The 18,439-nt window shown below is 38.9% G+C and overlaps 1 protein-coding gene across 1 annotated transcript in view; it reads left to right on the forward strand.

Annotated features, from left to right (window-relative positions):
- Positions 1–14,727, forward strand: part of ndufb9 (NADH:ubiquinone oxidoreductase subunit B9) — a 21,151-nt gene extending 6,424 nt beyond the window's left edge. The window contains 1 exon segment of the mRNA XM_016260890.1: positions 14,491–14,727. Coding sequence (XP_016116376.1) covers positions 14,491–14,622 — 132 coding nt within the window. The 3' untranslated portion in view covers positions 14,623–14,727.
- Positions 14,728–18,439: the final 3,712 nt, after the last annotated feature.

Here is an 18,439-nt window from a genome sequence, read left to right on the forward strand (position 1 = left end):
ATTACAAATGTGACATTGAATTCAATAAACAATAAGTTAATTAAGAGACTTACGTTTTAGACACCATATTGCTTGTTTTTGCTGTATTTCGCCTACAAAAATCATTCCGAATACAGCCACAGTGCTGTTTTGTGTCTCTGAGCAACATGACGGTGTTTCGTTCTTGAATGAATCAACCGTTTAAATGATTCGGTTCAATCGCAATGACTCACTTATTAAGAGGGATTTGCTGCCACCTGCTGGCGGTTTTAATTTCATATTTCGGCTTTTTCTTACTTTTTTTGTTGTTGATTTTTTTCATGTTTTAAATCATTTCAAATATCAGTATTCAACGTTTTATGTTTAATATATCAAAACATTATTTATGCATTTGTAATTGCATCTAAACAAAATACATGTGTGTAAATATGCCACTTCAGATGCAGCATCTGTGTTGATTTAATTTACTTGGTAACAGCCCAAATGTCTTATTATTCTAATTCCCTGATTAAATGTAAGAATTTGACTCAAAAGATAATGGACACTTTTAGAAAAAATGGCTTCATAAAGGTAAAAATGCACATAAAATGTCAAAATCAGTTTAAACTTGTTGGAAAAGATGAATTTCTATCAGTATGAACTAGGGCTGAACGATTTTGGAAAATAATCAAATTGCGATTTTTTTTTTTTTACCAATATTGCGATTTAATATGCAATTTTTTTATTTAAAGCTCTTTGTGTTCTGTATTATTCAACAAAGACAAGCTATAAATCATTGTATAGTATGACCAACATAATATTATATAGATTAAACATAAATGTTATTTTCTGTAGGCCAGGCCTATATGTTACGATGAAATTAGGTGATGCATGAATTGATATGAATGTCATTTTTATTTAACAACTACAATCACAGTTCATTGACTGATTTGTTGAACTTCCAACCTAATAATTATGTTTAAATAAGCCTGGTGTGAACATTAAAATGAAAGTCAGTAACAAATCACACAAATTAAAGTAGATTGCAGAAATATAAAAACAAATATTTCTACACTACTTTAGGTAATTCAAAGTCACTGTAATAAACATATGTAAACATGTGCACTGCACTTTTTAAACACTGTCTGTTAACTTTAGACCAGTGGTTCTCAAACTTTTTTGGTCGCGCCCCCCTTTAAACCTATAAAAAAAATCTGCCCCCCTTTCCCAAATCCCCATTCCACCTCAGACTACCAAAGAATTTCACTAAACATTATGAATAATTAATACTTTTTTAATTAAAAAAAAACCTACAGGGAAAAAAACACCTGCATCACTTGATACATATACATATACACATACACACACACATCCATATATACATACATACACGCATACATACGTACACATCTATATATACATACATACACACATACATACATACACAACACAGTAAAACATACCATTTAAACAATAAAATAAATAAACAATCAATAAATAAATAACCTTACCTAGTGTTATTTAATAACTTATTTGCAGAAGGAATAAATTAATTCTATTATATGTCATTCTATGTCATCAAAGTACTGCGAGAGCTATAAGAGAGCGCGGACGTCTCCTTATGCTTTCTCTCGCCTTTGACGTCATACACCGATCGATCTTCAAGTCGAACACCCCTCTTTACTCTCGCATGTTACGTGACCGTGTAATCGCAGCCGCTGCGATTGAAAAATCGCATTATTTCATATCGCGATATTATCGCAAATGCAATTAATCGTTCAGCCCTAGAATGAACTGACCACCACACAGAATATGAAGAATATTAAAAACATTAGGAGTCAGCTGTCTTTGGCAGTCCTTAAGGTACCAGCACAATAACACACTCAGCAAAATATCGTCTAATTATCGTTATCGATAAAATCCCAGAAAATATCGAGATATCATTTTTTTGTCAATATCGCACACCCCTACCTATATAGTAGTGTTGCATCCTTCATATTGCCAAAGAGTCTGTAGTTTTATCAGATTTATAAAAGAAAAATACAGCTTTACGATTCTCTCCGAAAACAGCCGAGCTCCTGGAGGCATGCCGAGGGTGGAACGAAGAGTCACAAGCACTTACCAACAAAACACAGAAATGTTATGCAGTTTTACTTACCACCTGTGGTTCTGACTCATGTAGGAGCTGAGCCACGCAGACACCAATGTTTGAATCAACAGATGACTTGATCAGAATCAGTTAATAAGAATTGCTTTGATCAGGAGAGCCAAATTCCAAAGCAACACTTTACGACCCCAATGCAGGTCATGTGATACCATCTGGACTGAGAATGATAAACTTCCCCCACAGTTTAATTAACCTCAAACAAAGAAACCCTTTTAAATCAAGGAATAACCATTGAAATTTGTTGTTTTAAACCACGAACAAATGGTCAAAAGCACAGCGTGACTCAAAGAAATTCATGAGCTAAACACCTGGTGATTCTTCCCCACTCAAAACAAAGAGATATCACTAGGGCTGGGTATCGAGTTCGATACTTTTTAGGCACCAATCGAATTGCCTCGATACCATCGAGTATCGAAAAACGTCTTGTCGTTCGGTACCAAATTTCGATACCTAAGGGGTTCATCTCATCAGCGTCAGTGAGCCAATAAGCCTGCAGCACTAGACGGTGTGTTCGACTAGAGGTGCAGCGCAGATCGATCATCCGCGAGAGCGATTCGAAAGCGCACGGAGCAGTCTGCTCTCTTTAGCTCTCGTGGTACTGTAATACCACCAGTATAGAGTAGCGCGGGAGCTGCGTGGAGTTCCGATCATATGCAGATGTCCGTTCATACTAACGTTATACGACCGAAAGCGCGTGTTATGTGACCATTCATGCAAACTGTAGCATCATGCTACATAAGACAATAAATAAGATTTATATTCCGCTTTTACTCAACTCACTTTAAACCACCATCGAGTGTTTGTAATAACTTCCGATTGCCATCTAACAGGGCAGACATCAAGACATTGAGCAAATAACTTTAACAAACAATAGGGTAAAAAATGACAAACTATTTCCATGTCTTCTACCTTTTTTATGTAGGCTACGGAAATCACGCTTTCTTTCTCCCAGTCTTTCTCACAGACGCGCGCACAGTGCAGACACGCGGAGACGCAGAAACTTCTTGTCAGCGCTGCACCGCGAATTTATCAGTAAAATAGTTTCGCAACTGAAAAGCTACATGACATTTCTCAGTAGCAAGGTTCATGAAGGAGTTTAACTTAAAGATTCGCTATTAGTAGACGCTGCTGAATGCTGCTGAGAGACGCATAGACGCAGGTATTCTCAGTTCTCAAACAAATTAAGAACTATTCGATTTTTATTGACTGAACGCAAGCGCTTATTCCGATAGAAAACACTGTATCGGTTTCCACTGATTAAGAAATATTTTTGTTTGCTTTGGTGGTAATATTAGGTCTATTATATTAATAGGGAAGGGGGCCCAAAAATGTTTTTTCTACGTCACGAAAATAGGTAAATCCGGACCTGCCATCTAAAGTGTGTTTTGGCCATGTAATGTTGCTGAAATTAAATATGTTATTACCTCTGAGACAGAGCAGCGATCATGGAAGCGAGAACACAAGCAGACAGCGCTGGAAGCTGCTAATGCTCATCAGTAAATCAGTGGAAAATAAATAGAAATCATGATTCTGTCTGAGCTATGCGTTTTAAAACGAACACTAACTAGTGTAAATGTAGCCTAACAGATGTGTAAACCGAAGACTATTTGAGCTTTATTAAAACTATTTTGCACTGATTTATTGTGTTGGTTACATTTTGTTCCTTTGTGCAGTGGCTCAGGAGATGAGTCTTTGAGTTTGTATAAACATCAACAAGCTGAAAAATAAAACCAAAGTTTTTTTTTAGAGAATGTAATCTTGTTCAAATTGATTTCATAAAATTGGTATCGAAAAAATTATCGTTCAGGAACCGGTATCGAAGTCAAGGTATCGTATCGATATCGAAAAAAAACGATATATGTATTTAACGATACCCAGCCCTAGATATCACAGACCTTGGCTTAAAAAACCAGATCCACTCTAAAACCCAGAAACTCGCAGTAAATATTAAAATGCATCAGATCATCCTCAAAATGATGATAAAGGACTTGTAATCAAATGTAATTTCATTGCATAACTCTATATCATGTCTGAAACCCATATATGTGAACATTAGGCTTTGATCAAGTCAAGTCAAGTTGATCTTTATTGTCATTCCGCTACATGTGGAGACATACAGTGGAACGAAATGCCGTGCCTCACAGGACCATGGTGCTACATAAATACAGACATACAACAATGAAGTAAAACAGTATAAACCTATTATATATAAATAATTACCTATACATACTGTAGCGTCTGGACCACTCCAACACACAATATATATTTTGTTAGCTAGATTTCACAAATACTTTGTAACACCCCAGGACGCCGAACAAGACCCTGGTTTCATGGTAACCCGATACATTTACAACCTTGTGGAATGCGAGCCGGCTCTCATTCTGCTTTCTCCAGAAACAAGGGGTACAAATGCGCCTCTGTATGATGCTTGGAGACGCACACCAGATGATACGGATTTCATTGGAACTATTGTTTCGTTGCAAAATAGAACAAACATGACAATATTCTGTTCAAAATGTAGGCTACATTTAAAATGTAAAATGTTCACTTAATATTACCTTTTTGGTTGAACTGTTGTAAAAATTAATGGCACATTTGCCATCGTTTAGATATTCAGGGAAATTTGCATTCTTGATCGTATCTTAAACATGAAAACAATAACACGCACAGAGTGTGTCTATCTAAGAGAGTTTAAATCGATCTCAATGTACAGTGCGTGTCAATATTTAAGTGAAGATCTACTTTAAAGATACATTGAACAGGAGCGCGATTTGCTAAAGCATATTCAGCGGCCATCCTTATCACATGCATGCTGCTTCTGTGGATGCAGTCAGTTTTGACTGCAAAAAATGAGGTAAGCTGATTGGATATCATGTATTTGACCGTTTATGGCACCCCCATTTTTTTGTTTTTACATTAGAAGCAGCATTTTGCTTGTCAGAAATGCGTTCGGTTTTAATGTTGCTTTAAGTTGGGGGTATTAAAGGGGTCATATGATGCCATTTAAATTTTTCCTTTCTCTTTGGAGTGTTACAAGCTCTTGGTGCATAAAGAAGATCTCTACAGTTGCAAACACTAAAGTCTCAAAACCAAAGAGATATTCTTTATAAAAGTTAAGAGTTAACCACACCAACCTAAAACGGCTCGTACTAACACGCCCCCACATACCTACGTCACGATCTGGGAAGATTTGCATAATGCCTCCCAAATGTTCATGCAAAGAAAGAAGGCGTAACTTTTATTCTCACTGTAGTATTGTTGACGCTGCAGCCATGTCCTGAAGACTGTGTGTTTCGTTGTGAAAGCGAAACTACTTTGTTTGGTCTTCCAAAAGAGGACGATATCCGCTTCGTCATGCCTGGCGCTGATCCGTGCTGGTCGCTGAGGGAATACATCAACCTTCACCGTGGACAAAGCGGAGTCCAGCCCGCCTCAGCTCACTCTATCCCGGCCTCAGCACACGCTAAGCCGGGGCTTCTCCTCACGCTAGGCCGCTGTGTTTTTCATTGCCACTGATGATTCAAACGCGAGTTTTGGGCAGTAGAGTAGCACTTGTTGTTTGTCATTTCTCCGATCACAAATGCAGAGTTTTAGGTTTTCGCGGTGCGGCGCGATGCAATGCAACGCAACGTGTAAAAAGACAGTATAAGTCATTATAATCAGTAATTATGTCCCCACTGGATGCAACAAATGCCTCGTTTGTAAAGGGTTTTAATGTTGTCTCGTAGCTCTGGCCGGGACACGGCATCAACAGTATGGTGAGGGGCGTAACATTTCCGTCTCACACTTGAGGTATTCGGCCAATCACAACACAATGGATAGCTGGCCAATCACTCACTTTTTCAGACCGATGAGCTTTCAAAAAGGCGGGGCATAGAGGAGAAACAATAATGTACAATATGTGGAAAATAATGTGTTTTTTGAACTTTAAACCACATAAACACATTTCATTACACCAAATACACCAAATAATGTTTTTTTAGCAGCATCATATGACCCCTTTAAATGAATGCCAAAACTCAGAATTTTGTTTATGGGTCCCCCTCCGTCATCTCGCGTACCCCAGTTTGAGAATCACTGCACTAGAGAATACAAACTGTACAAATGCTTCACATGAATACTTTACATGTGCAAAGGGAAAGTCAAGCAGCTGGCTGATGTTCCAGTACCGTCTTCCTGATGGTAGGAGCTGGAAGAGACTGTGGGAGGGATGGGTGGGGTCCTTCACGATGCTGGTGGCTTTGCTGGAGCATTGTGTAAGGAAAATGTCCAGGATTGAGGGTAGAGGGGCACCGATGATCTTTGCAGCTGTGCTCACTGTCCGCTGGATGGTCTTGCGGTCTGCGGTGCTACAGTTCCCATATCAGACAGTGATGCAGCTGGTCAGCACGTTCGCAATAGTTCCCCTGTAGAATGTGGTTAGGATGGGTGGAGGGAGACTTGCTCTTTTCAGTCAGCGGAGAAAGTGTAGGTGCTGTTGTGCCTTCTTGGAGAGTGACATGGTGTTGGTGGTCCAGGTGAGATCTTCTGTGATGTGCACCCCCCAGGAATTTAGTGCTGCTGACTCTCTCCACAGTTGAGCTGTCGATGGTCAGTGGGGGGTGGTCAGTAGAGTTTCTCCTGAAGTTCATCACAACCTCCTTTGTCTTCCCCACATTGAGGGACAGGTTGTTAACACCACACCTTTCAGCCAGCTGTGCCACTTCCTCTCTGTAGTGCGTTTCATTGTTGTTGCTGATAAGACCTACCAGCATTGTGTCATCAGCGAACTTGATGATGTGGTTGGAGCTGAACTTGGCAGTGCAGTCGTGGGTCAGCAGTGTGAAGAGCAGCAGGCTAAGCACACAGCCTTGTGGGGCACCTGTGCTCAGTGTGGTAGTGCTCGAGGTGTTGTGGCCGACATGGACTGACTGAGGTCTACCGGTTAGAAAGTCCAGGATCCTATTACAGAGGGAATCATTAAGGCCCAGCAGGTTTAGATATTGATGAGCTGTTGTGGGATTATTGTGTTGAATGCTGAGCTGAAGTTGATGAACAGCATTCTTACACAAGTGTCCTTCTGTTCTAAGTGGGTAAGAGCCAGGTTGAGGAAATTGAATTGTCCATGGAGCGGTTTGGACGGTATGCAAACTGGAGCGGGTCAAGTGTGTTGGGGAGGCTGGTTTTGATGTTGTTCATGACTAACCTCTCAAAGCACTTCATCATGATTGGAGTCAGTGCTATGGGACAGTAGTCATTTAGACAGGACACAGGTGATTTCTTTGGTAACGGTATGATTGTAGTGGATTTGAGACACGTGGGGATGATTGACTGGCTCAGCAAGGTGTTGAAGATATCTGTTAGGACATCTGTCAGCTGTGCAGCACAGTCTCTCCCGCGGCAGATAGAACGGTCGACACTTCACAAACATAAACTCCACCACCGATGAATAGTGCTTTGATACTACCACAGCATTGTTACACCATTCTTTGTTGATGTACACACACAAGCCACCCCCGCGAGTCTTACCAGACAGTGATGAATCTCTATCCACTCGGTAGCAGGTTAGCCCATGCAGCTGAAATGGCGGAGTCCGGGATGTTGTCGTTTAGCCATGTTTCAGTGAAAACAAACACACAACAATCCCTTGTCTCATGCTGTGTAGACAAACTGAGTTGAATTAAGACCAGTTTATTTTCCAGAGAGCGAACGTTTGAGAGCATGATTGATGGAATCACTGGTCTAGTGGGGTTAGCCCTTAGCCTAGCTTGTATACCTGCACGCTTGCCACGCTTCTGTCCCTTCTCACACCGCCGGCATCGCCGTTTTGTGTGGGTAGCGTCAGTAGGCGAGGCCGTGGTCTCGGGGTTCGGCTTCAGCAGCAGATAGAGGCCTTGTAGCTTCTCAGTTGTCGCCAGCGAAAGCTGATGTTTGTACATACTGCCAATTTCCAGAAGGCTCTGGCGGTCATAGATGTGTCTCGAGTGTTTTTCTGATGATTTTACGATAAATTGAGGCAAACATAAAAACACCGTCTTTAGGACCCGGAGTAGCCGCTCCGTCCGACCACGTCGCCATCTTGGTCTTTTTGCATTACGCATGAAATTATTACTAACTATTGAATGGTTTATCGCAAGTGTATCTTGTTTGGTACGAGTGAGTGAATCTCTTTCATCTATTTTCATGATGTTAATCAGACCTGTGTAAAATGCATCGCATTCACATTATAAAATCCATGTTTAAATTGTACCCAGTTAAGAGCTGGAAAGTTGGAGCCCACGTGACTAAGAGATAACATGCTCATTTACAGTGATGGGAGGAGAAACAGTCACCCCTGAACCAAAGACAATACCTAATTGGTCAGAGCTCCACTTGGGGCTAGAACAATCATGGGTTTAAAACCCAGCAGACAGAGAACCAGATCCAGACCGAAACTCCGACTCGGGCTCAGACTCTCCCAGCTTAAGATGAGTTAAGACCAGACAACATCCCATCTAACTTATTTCCTTTTAGTTTCTTCCTTTTCTGTCCATCAAGAGTCCTGTTTAAGTTAATCTTCACCGCTAAGCCGCAGTCTATATGACTATAGCCTTTGCCCGCCTCAAACTTTAACTGACCACAAGACTCCGCTCCACTGGTCAACACCACAACCTGATTGGCCTCCCAAGACGTCACTCCAGTGACCAGACCACCACTGAACCCACGTGGGAACCCGTCAACAACAGACGCCACAGAAAGAATCCCCATTCAAAGAGACGCAACAAACACAAGTAATGCATGCTAAACTGGTGCATAGTCTATGAAATTTAATAACCCCTGACTAAGAAACTATAGAAGGGTTGAATTAATGATTGATGGTTCACTCAGTTAGGTCTTACAAAACTTGGGATTACATCATTTCACTCTCTTAAACTCTTTCTTCCTCACTTTTCTCCTTTCTGCAACTCGTGTGAATGTGTGCGTGTTTGTGTTAGGTGCTAGTTTTGTGTTAGATTAGTCAAAGTCTCGTTTGTATTTAAAGAGAATGTCTTGTGTTATGTTTATCAATTTAGCCTTAATCTGCCGATCTTGTTACCGTTCTAAGAATATTGTGTTCACTATATGTCGGACATTAGTATCCGTTGCAGAGCCGACAGTTACGGCCTGTTCAAATGAGCGCTGGACGATTCATTTGCTCTGTCATAAAGAGTAGATTCTTTCAAATTCCCCTTTAAATTCATTAATAATTCCCTTTGAGCTAATTTGGTCTGTTTACCCCGAAACTCATGACCGGGATCTTTTATCACTGGGACTGCTCCATCTTTCAGTATCAAACGATGGCAAATCCAGTGTCAAAATGGGCCTTGTTTAAAAAACATTCGTCACTGAAATGACGGGAACAAACAAACACATTTGCGAAACTCTGTTGCTGTCCCGGAAAAACAAACTGCATCCACTGTTCATGTAACGCTGGGTTTTTTGGGTAGCTGAACAAGGTTATCTTTCCCTCACATCCAAAAACACACTTCTTTGGAGACATTCTTCTCGAGCAAGTCCTGTGCAGCACTGCCGATGACTTCCGTAATCCAAATGAAGCACATTGATGGGCGTGCTCTTGCTCTCACTCTGGTTGCTGTGCGCGTGCACTCTTCCAGAAGTGCCCATGCAAGAAATTCCGTCCTTCATGACGTCATGAAGGGCCATAATGAAAAAATATTCCGAAACTTACACTCCTTCAGGGTTTGTATATTTCGCACAGAAATACCCCGTCATATGTCCAAATAGTTTTTTTTTATTTTGGCCATGTTTAGCATGAGAATCCAACTCTTTAACAGTGTAAATAACTCAGAATGCATAAAATAGCATTAGACCGCCCCTTTAACCAAAGTAGACCATTTACAGAATCAGTTCCTTAGCGTCATCTTTTGCTGGGTTCCAGGCCATGTTGGGCTTTCAGGAAATGAGGCTGCAAAAGAGGCTATACATTTGGAAGTTGGAAGTTGGAGAGCGTCAAATTCCTCCATCAGAAATTAAACCTATAATCAATTATTATATATTAAAAGACGCCACAGAAAGAATCCCCATTCAAAGAGACGCAACAAACACAAGTAATGCATGCTAAACTGGTGCATAGTCTATGAAATTTAATAACCCCTGACTAAGAAACTATAGAAGGGTTGAATTAATGATTGATGGTTCACTCAGTTAGGTCTTACAAAACTTGGGATTACATCATTTCACTCTCTTAAACTCTTTCTTCCTCACTTTTCTCCTTTCTGCAACTCGTGTGAATGTGTGCGTGTGTTTGTGTTAGGTGCTAGTTTTGTGTTAGATTAGTCAAAGTCTCGTTTGTATTTAAAGAGAATGTCTTGTGTTATGTTTATCAATTTAGCCTTAATCTGCCGATCTTGTTACCGTTCTAAGAATATTGTGTTCACTATATGTCGGACATTAGTATCCGTTGCAGAGCCGACAGTTACGGCCTGTTCAAATGAGCGCTGGACGATTCATTTGCTCTGTCATAAAGAGTAGATTCTTTCAAATTCCCCTTTAAATTCATTAATAATTCCCTTTGAGCTAATTTGGTCTGTTTACCCCGAAACTCATGACCGGGATCTTTTATCACTGGGACTGCTCCATCTTTCAGTATCAAACGATGGCAAATCCAGTGTCAAAATGGGCCTTGTTTAAAAAACATTCGTCACTGAAATGACGGGAACAAACAAACACATTTGCGAAACTCTGTTGCTGTCCCGGAAAAACAAACTGCATCCACTGTTCATGTAACGCTGGGTTTTTTGGGTAGCTGAACAAGGTTATCTTTCCCTCACATCCAAAAACACACTTCTTTGGAGACATTCTTCTCGAGCAAGTCCTGTGCAGCACTGCCGATGACTTCCGTAATCCAAATGAAGCACATTGATGGGCGTGCTCTTGCTCTCACTCTGGTTGCTGTGCGCGTGCACTCTTCCAGAAGTGCCCATGCAAGAAATTCCGTCCTTCATGACGTCATGAAGGGCCATAATGAAAAAATATTCCGAAACTTACACTCCTTCAGGGTTTGTATATTTCGCACAGAAATACCCCGTCATATGTCCAAATAGTTTTTTTTTATTTTGGCCATGTTTAGCATGAGAATCCAACTCTTTAACAGTGTAAATAACTCAGAATGCATAAAATAGCATTAGACCGCCCCTTTAACCAAAGTAGACCATTTACAGAATCAGTTCCTTAGCGTCATCTTTTGCTGGGTTCCAGGCCATGTTGGGCTTTCAGGAAATGAGGCTGCAAAAGAGGCTATACATTTGGAAGTTGGAAGTTGGAGAGCGTCAAATTCCTCCATCAGAAATTAAACCTATAATCAATTATTATATATTAAATAAGCGGCAAGAGGAGTGGGATACATGTTCAAACAATAAATTATTTTTACTGCGACTGAAACGGTCAAATTTGTGACCAAAAATATTAATTTGCAAGTTTTTTCTGAGATCGCCTAAATAAATAAATAAACTAAAATGTATGTTATGACTTAAAAATATGCATGTAATGCCTTTTTTCTTGATGGTTTTGAGATCACATCTTTTGTTATGTTGACGTAATAAACGGAAAAGATGTGCATCAAAGTTTTAGTGGAAAAACAGTCCTCATCTCTGCCGAATACCTGCTAAAAGCAGCTCCAATTGTGCAGCACGAGAGAGATGGAAAAGGGAGATGTACAAAGTAAAAGCATTTCGTGCACAACTTGAAAAAACTACAACAGGTAAAGCTGTGTAGCATTTGGATTTTGCGCATCGTAAACTTTCCCTCCTCCCTTGTTATAACTAAATTACAGATGCATGTCTAACATCCACCTCTGGTTTAAAGGGCATTATCACCTCTGCTATCTTCACCGACGCTAACAAGGGCAGTCATCTGCTTTCTCTTTGAGCGTCAAAGAGATTCCAGTGGGGAGGAAGGAATGATTCCCCATAACCATTTGGCCACCACTCATGTGGCACAGACGTCTTGAGTCCACAATACACATAGGACAGGACATTGGCTCCATCCATCCACAATCAAACTGTCCCAAAGTGTATATAGTGTATTCCTGTTGTATGCATGTTTCTAGGTTACAGTAGCTTAGTTATAACTCTGTAGTAATGTAGGAAAGCTCCAAATACTTGGATCTAGATGTATGAATGCATCACTGCCTTAATGTTTTCCAAACCCTGGCATGTTGGGTATCAAAATGACTGTCTTCTGATTCCCAGATTAATAGTGTATAGTAGGGCTGTCAAAAAAATTCGAATTTAAAATATTCGTTGAATTTAAAATTAAAATCCACATTCGAATGCAAAAACGTTGCATTCGAATTTTAGGTGTGCGTTAAGGAGGCAGACTTATCAGTGGCGCACGAGATGCGATGACGATGTAAGTGTCGTTGCATTATAATGTTTTTGTTAGCCTGTCCAGTTGAAGCCACTAGATGCGGCGGTGCTGTGTTCATTAAAAATATAGCGGAAAAAGAGAACATCAATGCGGAGAAGATCTTGTTTACATCAAAACCGAAACCAAGCCGTTCACACAGAACGCATATTTCACGCATTTTCTAGATGGACATCTATTACTGTTGCACTCGCTTCGCACAAAAGAGCTGCATGTTTAGAAAGCCATGTAAAATTAATGCAAGTTTAACTTTGGAAAAGAAAAAAAAAAAAACATATCAAGACTTTATGGTGGGTTTTCCCCATCCCACTGCATCATGTTTTTTAAGTGAAAGATGTACTCTGTGTGATTGACTTTCCGCCCTTTGTATTAAACTATGCATACATGCAAGCCGTTTTGTTTATAGTTGTTTAAGCAACTTAATTATAATTGGTTTATAAACATTATTTTAAACATTATGCACTTTTTTTCGCAGATAGTCATGTTATCTTATGCTTTGAATGATGCTTTTGAATGCGTATGCCCTCTTGTGGCCTCAGGAGAGAAACCAAAAGCTTTTCTTCACCCTAACTGAAATTATGCATTTTAAATTCGAATATAATTCAAATTTTTATCATATATCTACATCGTACAAAATTCAAATTTAGTTTTTCAGCCATTTTGACAGCCCTAGTGTATAGTATGTCACCATTACTTGCTCCATACTCTTTTTACCATATTTTGACTTAATATTGGACAAACCTCTAGACCGCCATAATCCATGCAAATAAGGTGTTACGTGAAACAAAGGAACCTCTTCACGCTCTAAATTCACACCTCTACATTGGTCAGTCTGCAAAAGATGGGTGTGACTGGGAAACCATTAAAAGTCACTAACCCATAACAATCATTGCTCAAAACCTTTGAGACAGACCCTCTCCAAGACTCATCACCCTTGAGTCTGACCTTTTGGCAGTTTTTATCATCAAGTAACTGTCAATTTGCTGTGGACTCTCCGATCTTCAGAAGAACCTGACGAAAGCCTCCAGCTCATTCCTAACAAACTCATCAAGAACCTCCATTGTCTACTGCATCCAGACTCTTGCTCAGCAAAGCCAGTGCAAGTAACCGTTTCCAACTATTTAGATGCGTGTCTAAGTTTGTGCCCCTTTTTTTAAGGTGATTTTGATTCTTTGATTATTCTCATTAGGTCATGGTTAATTGATGTTAAATACTGCCATTCTTTTGTTTCTCTCTCTCTTTCTTTACTTTCCTTTTTTCTGTATGTATGTTTTGCTTAGTTTAGTTGTATGTTGGCTGTAGTTTCATTTATTAAATTCCTTATATTCACAAGCGATTGTCTGTGTGTGTTGCTCACAATTCAAAGTCCCTTAAGGTTGATCTTGCTACATGCTAAGTTACTGTTAGTACTGTATAAAGTAGGAAAGCTGTTCTTTCTTGGCCAGGGAGATAATCTTTCCTAGAATTGATAAATGATTATACTGTTGATGGACGAACAGATTAAATAATTGTGATATTGATTCTACTATTTAATTCTGAGATCTAATCTAAATATTTATAATTAATTATAACCAGTTATAATTAATAATAAATATTCCTCCTTTGAGCTAATTTGCTACAGCTGTCAGCAGTGTGGACATTAACAATATCTTTAACAATTCTCATTTATAATCGATACTATGGCTTCTTAAGATCTTTAGTCTATATTCTGTGTTCTGTTAATGCGTGAACTTCATATTATTTGTAGCACTCAGATTTACAACACTGAATATAATTACGTAAATTTCATATATATACAAATTAATCTGACTGAATATAATTTTATATATCAATTGATTTTCATATTAAGTTTTTGGTATTTGCTATCGGTACAGCTCATTGGCAGAACAGTCAGATTTCAGCCAGTAAATTGGCACTGGTTAATCAGGCTAATTTGTGAATGATAAAATAAATCTTAATGATCTTTTTTTTTTTTTTTTAAGGTCCAGCAGCTGCAGATTGAAACCCCTGCTGATGGCCCTAAATCTGAGGCCCTGCCCCCGGCCCGCAAGGAAGGAGACCTCCCACCCCTGTGGTGGCAGTTTGTCACTCGTCCCAGAGAGCGTCCCATGTAAGGATGTGTGCAGAAGATCATTTAGAATAGGTGTTTGAAATAGCTCTGTGTTTGTCAAACACCACTATGAGCTCAATCCTAAGTAAATAAAGTATTATGCAAATCACTTCCCTTGTATTCATTTGATGTGTTTTTTTTTCTTTTATCTGTTCTATATCTAGTTCTAACATGAATGGTGCTGGATGATGGGTCCTAAATGCAATCTGCTAGCAATCACATTTAACACATGACACAAGCTGATGAGCCTCTACTGCTTCTGCAGCCAATGAGCTTGCTTGCTCAACATTGAAGTAATAAGCAGTAAACTATTCCTGTAGCACGCTATCAGAGTTCCTCTAAATTCTACATCTTAAGTGAATATTTCAGTGGAATATTTTATTATTCCTATTCGCAAAACATTTTGTGTGGTCTGCATTATCAATTCCTATATTAAGCAAACATACACAAGGTTCAAAATTGTGTCTGATGTAACTTGGGGTGTACTACTCGCACTAGGTACAGTTGCCTTGAACCGAGCCCGAGCGTGATTACCCCCCTCCCCACTCACCTGCTGGCCTGCACTCACACTTGCACTAAACATTCCGGGCCGGAGCATGCTTACATCATGTACGAGATAATGGAGAAAACCACTTTTGCTAACAGACTGTCTAATAAATTTATCATTTATGCCATGCAGTGATTTTCACTTGCATGTATCAGGATTATGGAGGTAGCTGACGTTAATGAAATAATTTGCAGCTTTACTCGCAAACTACAATTCCTGTTCATCAATAAGTTGAGAACCAGACCTGTTATAAACCTAAATATACTTGATACAATTAAATTAATTGAAAAGTATTATGTACTCGTAATAGAAGATGTTTGCGGTCGTCATGATGACAGTAGCTCTCACAAAATAGTAGCTGTTGGTAAGCGATCACACTACATGTGCTCTGGCCCACCTCTTCCAAGTGAGCCAGGGACGGCTAAACGAACCGCGCACGGGCGTGGTATGGAGCGATCACACTAGACAAACCAGTCTTTGGGTGTCAAATATGCTCAGGCACGGTTCAGATCGCCTAGTGTGAGTACACCCTTGGGTATATAATGTAAGTAGTAAAATATGTTTTTTACATGAACTTAAGACAATAGCTGACTTTCCACCGCCAGTGTGAGCCAGGGCTATCAACAGGCAAATAGCCTCAAACCTTTTATCCCAGAGGCCAAAATAAAGAAGGCAATGAGTTTGACCATAAAATGAGAAACAACATATTTTAACGTTCCAATGAAATATATAAGCATACTTGGTGTGAGCATATGCACTTGTGCAGTGGCAGAACTATAGTTTTTACAGAGGGTAGCCAAGGCTACTTTAGGGGGCCCATAGACCATGACAGAAAATTAGTGTGTAACCCTAACCTAGGATTCATTCATGTTCCTTGAGTACAATAGCAACCACCCAGAATAACTTAGCATCCCCACAGAAAAATCCTAGCAAACACTCTGAGTACCTTGTGTTCCCACGTGTCCTGGAAAATTGATAACTAGTTTTCCAATCCTGGAAAACAGATGGAAAATGGAAAATGTCCTGGTAAATCTTGTCATGGAAAATTATTTTAAAAATGTAGTTGTGTATTCCTTTAGCCAAGAACAAACAGTTTACCACTGGCCCGAAATAATTAATGTTAGAAAACGTTCAAATGGCCATAAATCGGAACCTGCAGCTGGCTCTTTTGTTTTATTTCAGCCAATCTCTGTTCCAGACTTGCACACACTGTATTGAAAGCACAATATTTCCAGACAAATGACATTTTGGAAAATTAAGTCTGTAAATGGGACGTTAATAAAGGCCAGAGATGCTGAAGACAAATGCAAAGAGGAGAAAATACTTTCGCAGACAGAGCAGCTCACTGTTCACGATGAGCGAAATATTGAATTATGAAATATGAATTAGGGATGGGGGTTTATAAAAATGTATCTCTGATGGGAACTGACTGTTTTTGAAAAGTTTAGATGGTATTTTCTTTTAATCTTGGCTCTCTATAATTCATACTAAAGTAGTGTTTATAAGCGCAGCACTGCTTTGTTTACAGCGGTAAGCACGGAAATGCTGTATCGCTGCTGTTCCATAAGCATCACCTCCTATCAGAGAGTGAATCTGCGCTGTCATTCAGCCCGTCTGCTGTTTCTGTTTCGTGCAGATGTTTTATGCAGTATAATTTCACAAAGCTAAAGTCAGAACATTCTCTTTTTGTTTCAGATTTTGAAATTACATATAATTTAATCTAAATTAAATCAGAAACCGCTCATGTATGTATCATCTTTATTTAGATTGTGATTAAAATGCAGTTTTTGCCTGTAATTTTAAATGGCTACAGAGAGTTCTAATAGAGCAAATAAACATCTTGTTCATATACTCATATTTTAAATAAATCTCATCTCTTGCTTTAAATTTTTTTTTTATAAATATTAAATTGGTATTAGAGTCGGCCATGGAAAATCAAGATTGGTGCATTACTACTGACTTTTGACAGAGTGAACACTGATGTGTTTTCTAACATTCTGTCCAATGGTCAACTTTAAGAGAAGTATTTTAAATGACACTGTTTAGTCTTGTGAAGAATGTTTGTAGTAAAGTGGAAAGCAGCTTTGTTAACAGTCATTCAGTAACTTGTTAACTAATAATTTTGATTACTGTCAAAAGTAGGCTATTAATACTTTTGTACTAAGTTGATACTGAAATTTTAAAAATGTGACAACACTGGACTTTCTGCAGCACTGGTAGACCTAAGGTTGGTCTCTTTAAAGAAGACAAATCAGCAGATTATTGCAGAAGTGAAATCTTTTTTTATTTTTTATTAAAGTATAAAAAAGTTATAAATGCACTGTACTTTTTTATTATTTTATATAAAATAAATATTTTACAAAATAGTTTTTAATGTACGATTGCTGTAAAATTAAAGCCATATGTCTAAAGTTGTATTTCAAATTTGAAGTTGATATTAAAAAAAATTGAGGTTCCCATGTGTTACAGGTCCCATGGCATGCGGAACATGTAGACAGATTACTAAATGTGTGTGGTGTGGCGTTATCGGGAAACAAAAAGGAAAAGGAATTTTAGTGGCTTTCCTCAGTTGCAGCTCATCAGCGTCTTTATTAACATTTCTCTGTAATATTAACAGTATAAAATCAATTCTCTGTAATGTCCTTCTCAAGTAGATCATTTAGTTCAATCTCATATCATTGCAAATGATGTTCATTTAATAAAAACACAGATCTGTACTCTTTTGTTGACAACAATAAAATCTTCAAATACTTGTTTCTTTATTTTACTCTTATGTTATAAAACACATTTCATCATAACTCCTTTATAATCATCAGCATGCTGCAAAATACACATGAAAATCCCTTTAATAGGCCCTTATATCTTCTGTGAAAACAGTTTCTATATAACCATTTGACACTGGAACCATATGACAGTCTTAACTCATTCGTCATCATTATACAGCTGCTACACAATAGCATCATGCAAATTGTAAAGTCACGCATGACACAATTTATATTTCCGTTAACACATTTCCCTAAATATATACTGTGCCATTATGAGAGGTTGCGGGTCTTTAACTTATGCAGTTTTTCAATAAACACAGCTTCAGCTGTCTCCTCGACATGCAGGTGTCGTTTAATAATCAAACAGAAGGTCTCATGTTTACAACTTAAATCTCTCCAGCACACAACCAAAATAACTTAATCTTCTTTACTTCTCCCAACATCAGTGGTGTGTGTCTTTTTCTGCCACATCAACATCTCTTTTTTTCCTCCTCTCAGACCATGCTTCC

This window comes from Sinocyclocheilus grahami, unplaced genomic scaffold, assembly GCF_001515645.1.
Source record: "Sinocyclocheilus grahami isolate Dianchi unplaced genomic scaffold, SAMN03320097.WGS_v1.1 scaffold2235.1, whole genome shotgun sequence".
Taxonomy (NCBI): domain Eukaryota; kingdom Metazoa; phylum Chordata; class Actinopteri; order Cypriniformes; family Cyprinidae; genus Sinocyclocheilus; species Sinocyclocheilus grahami.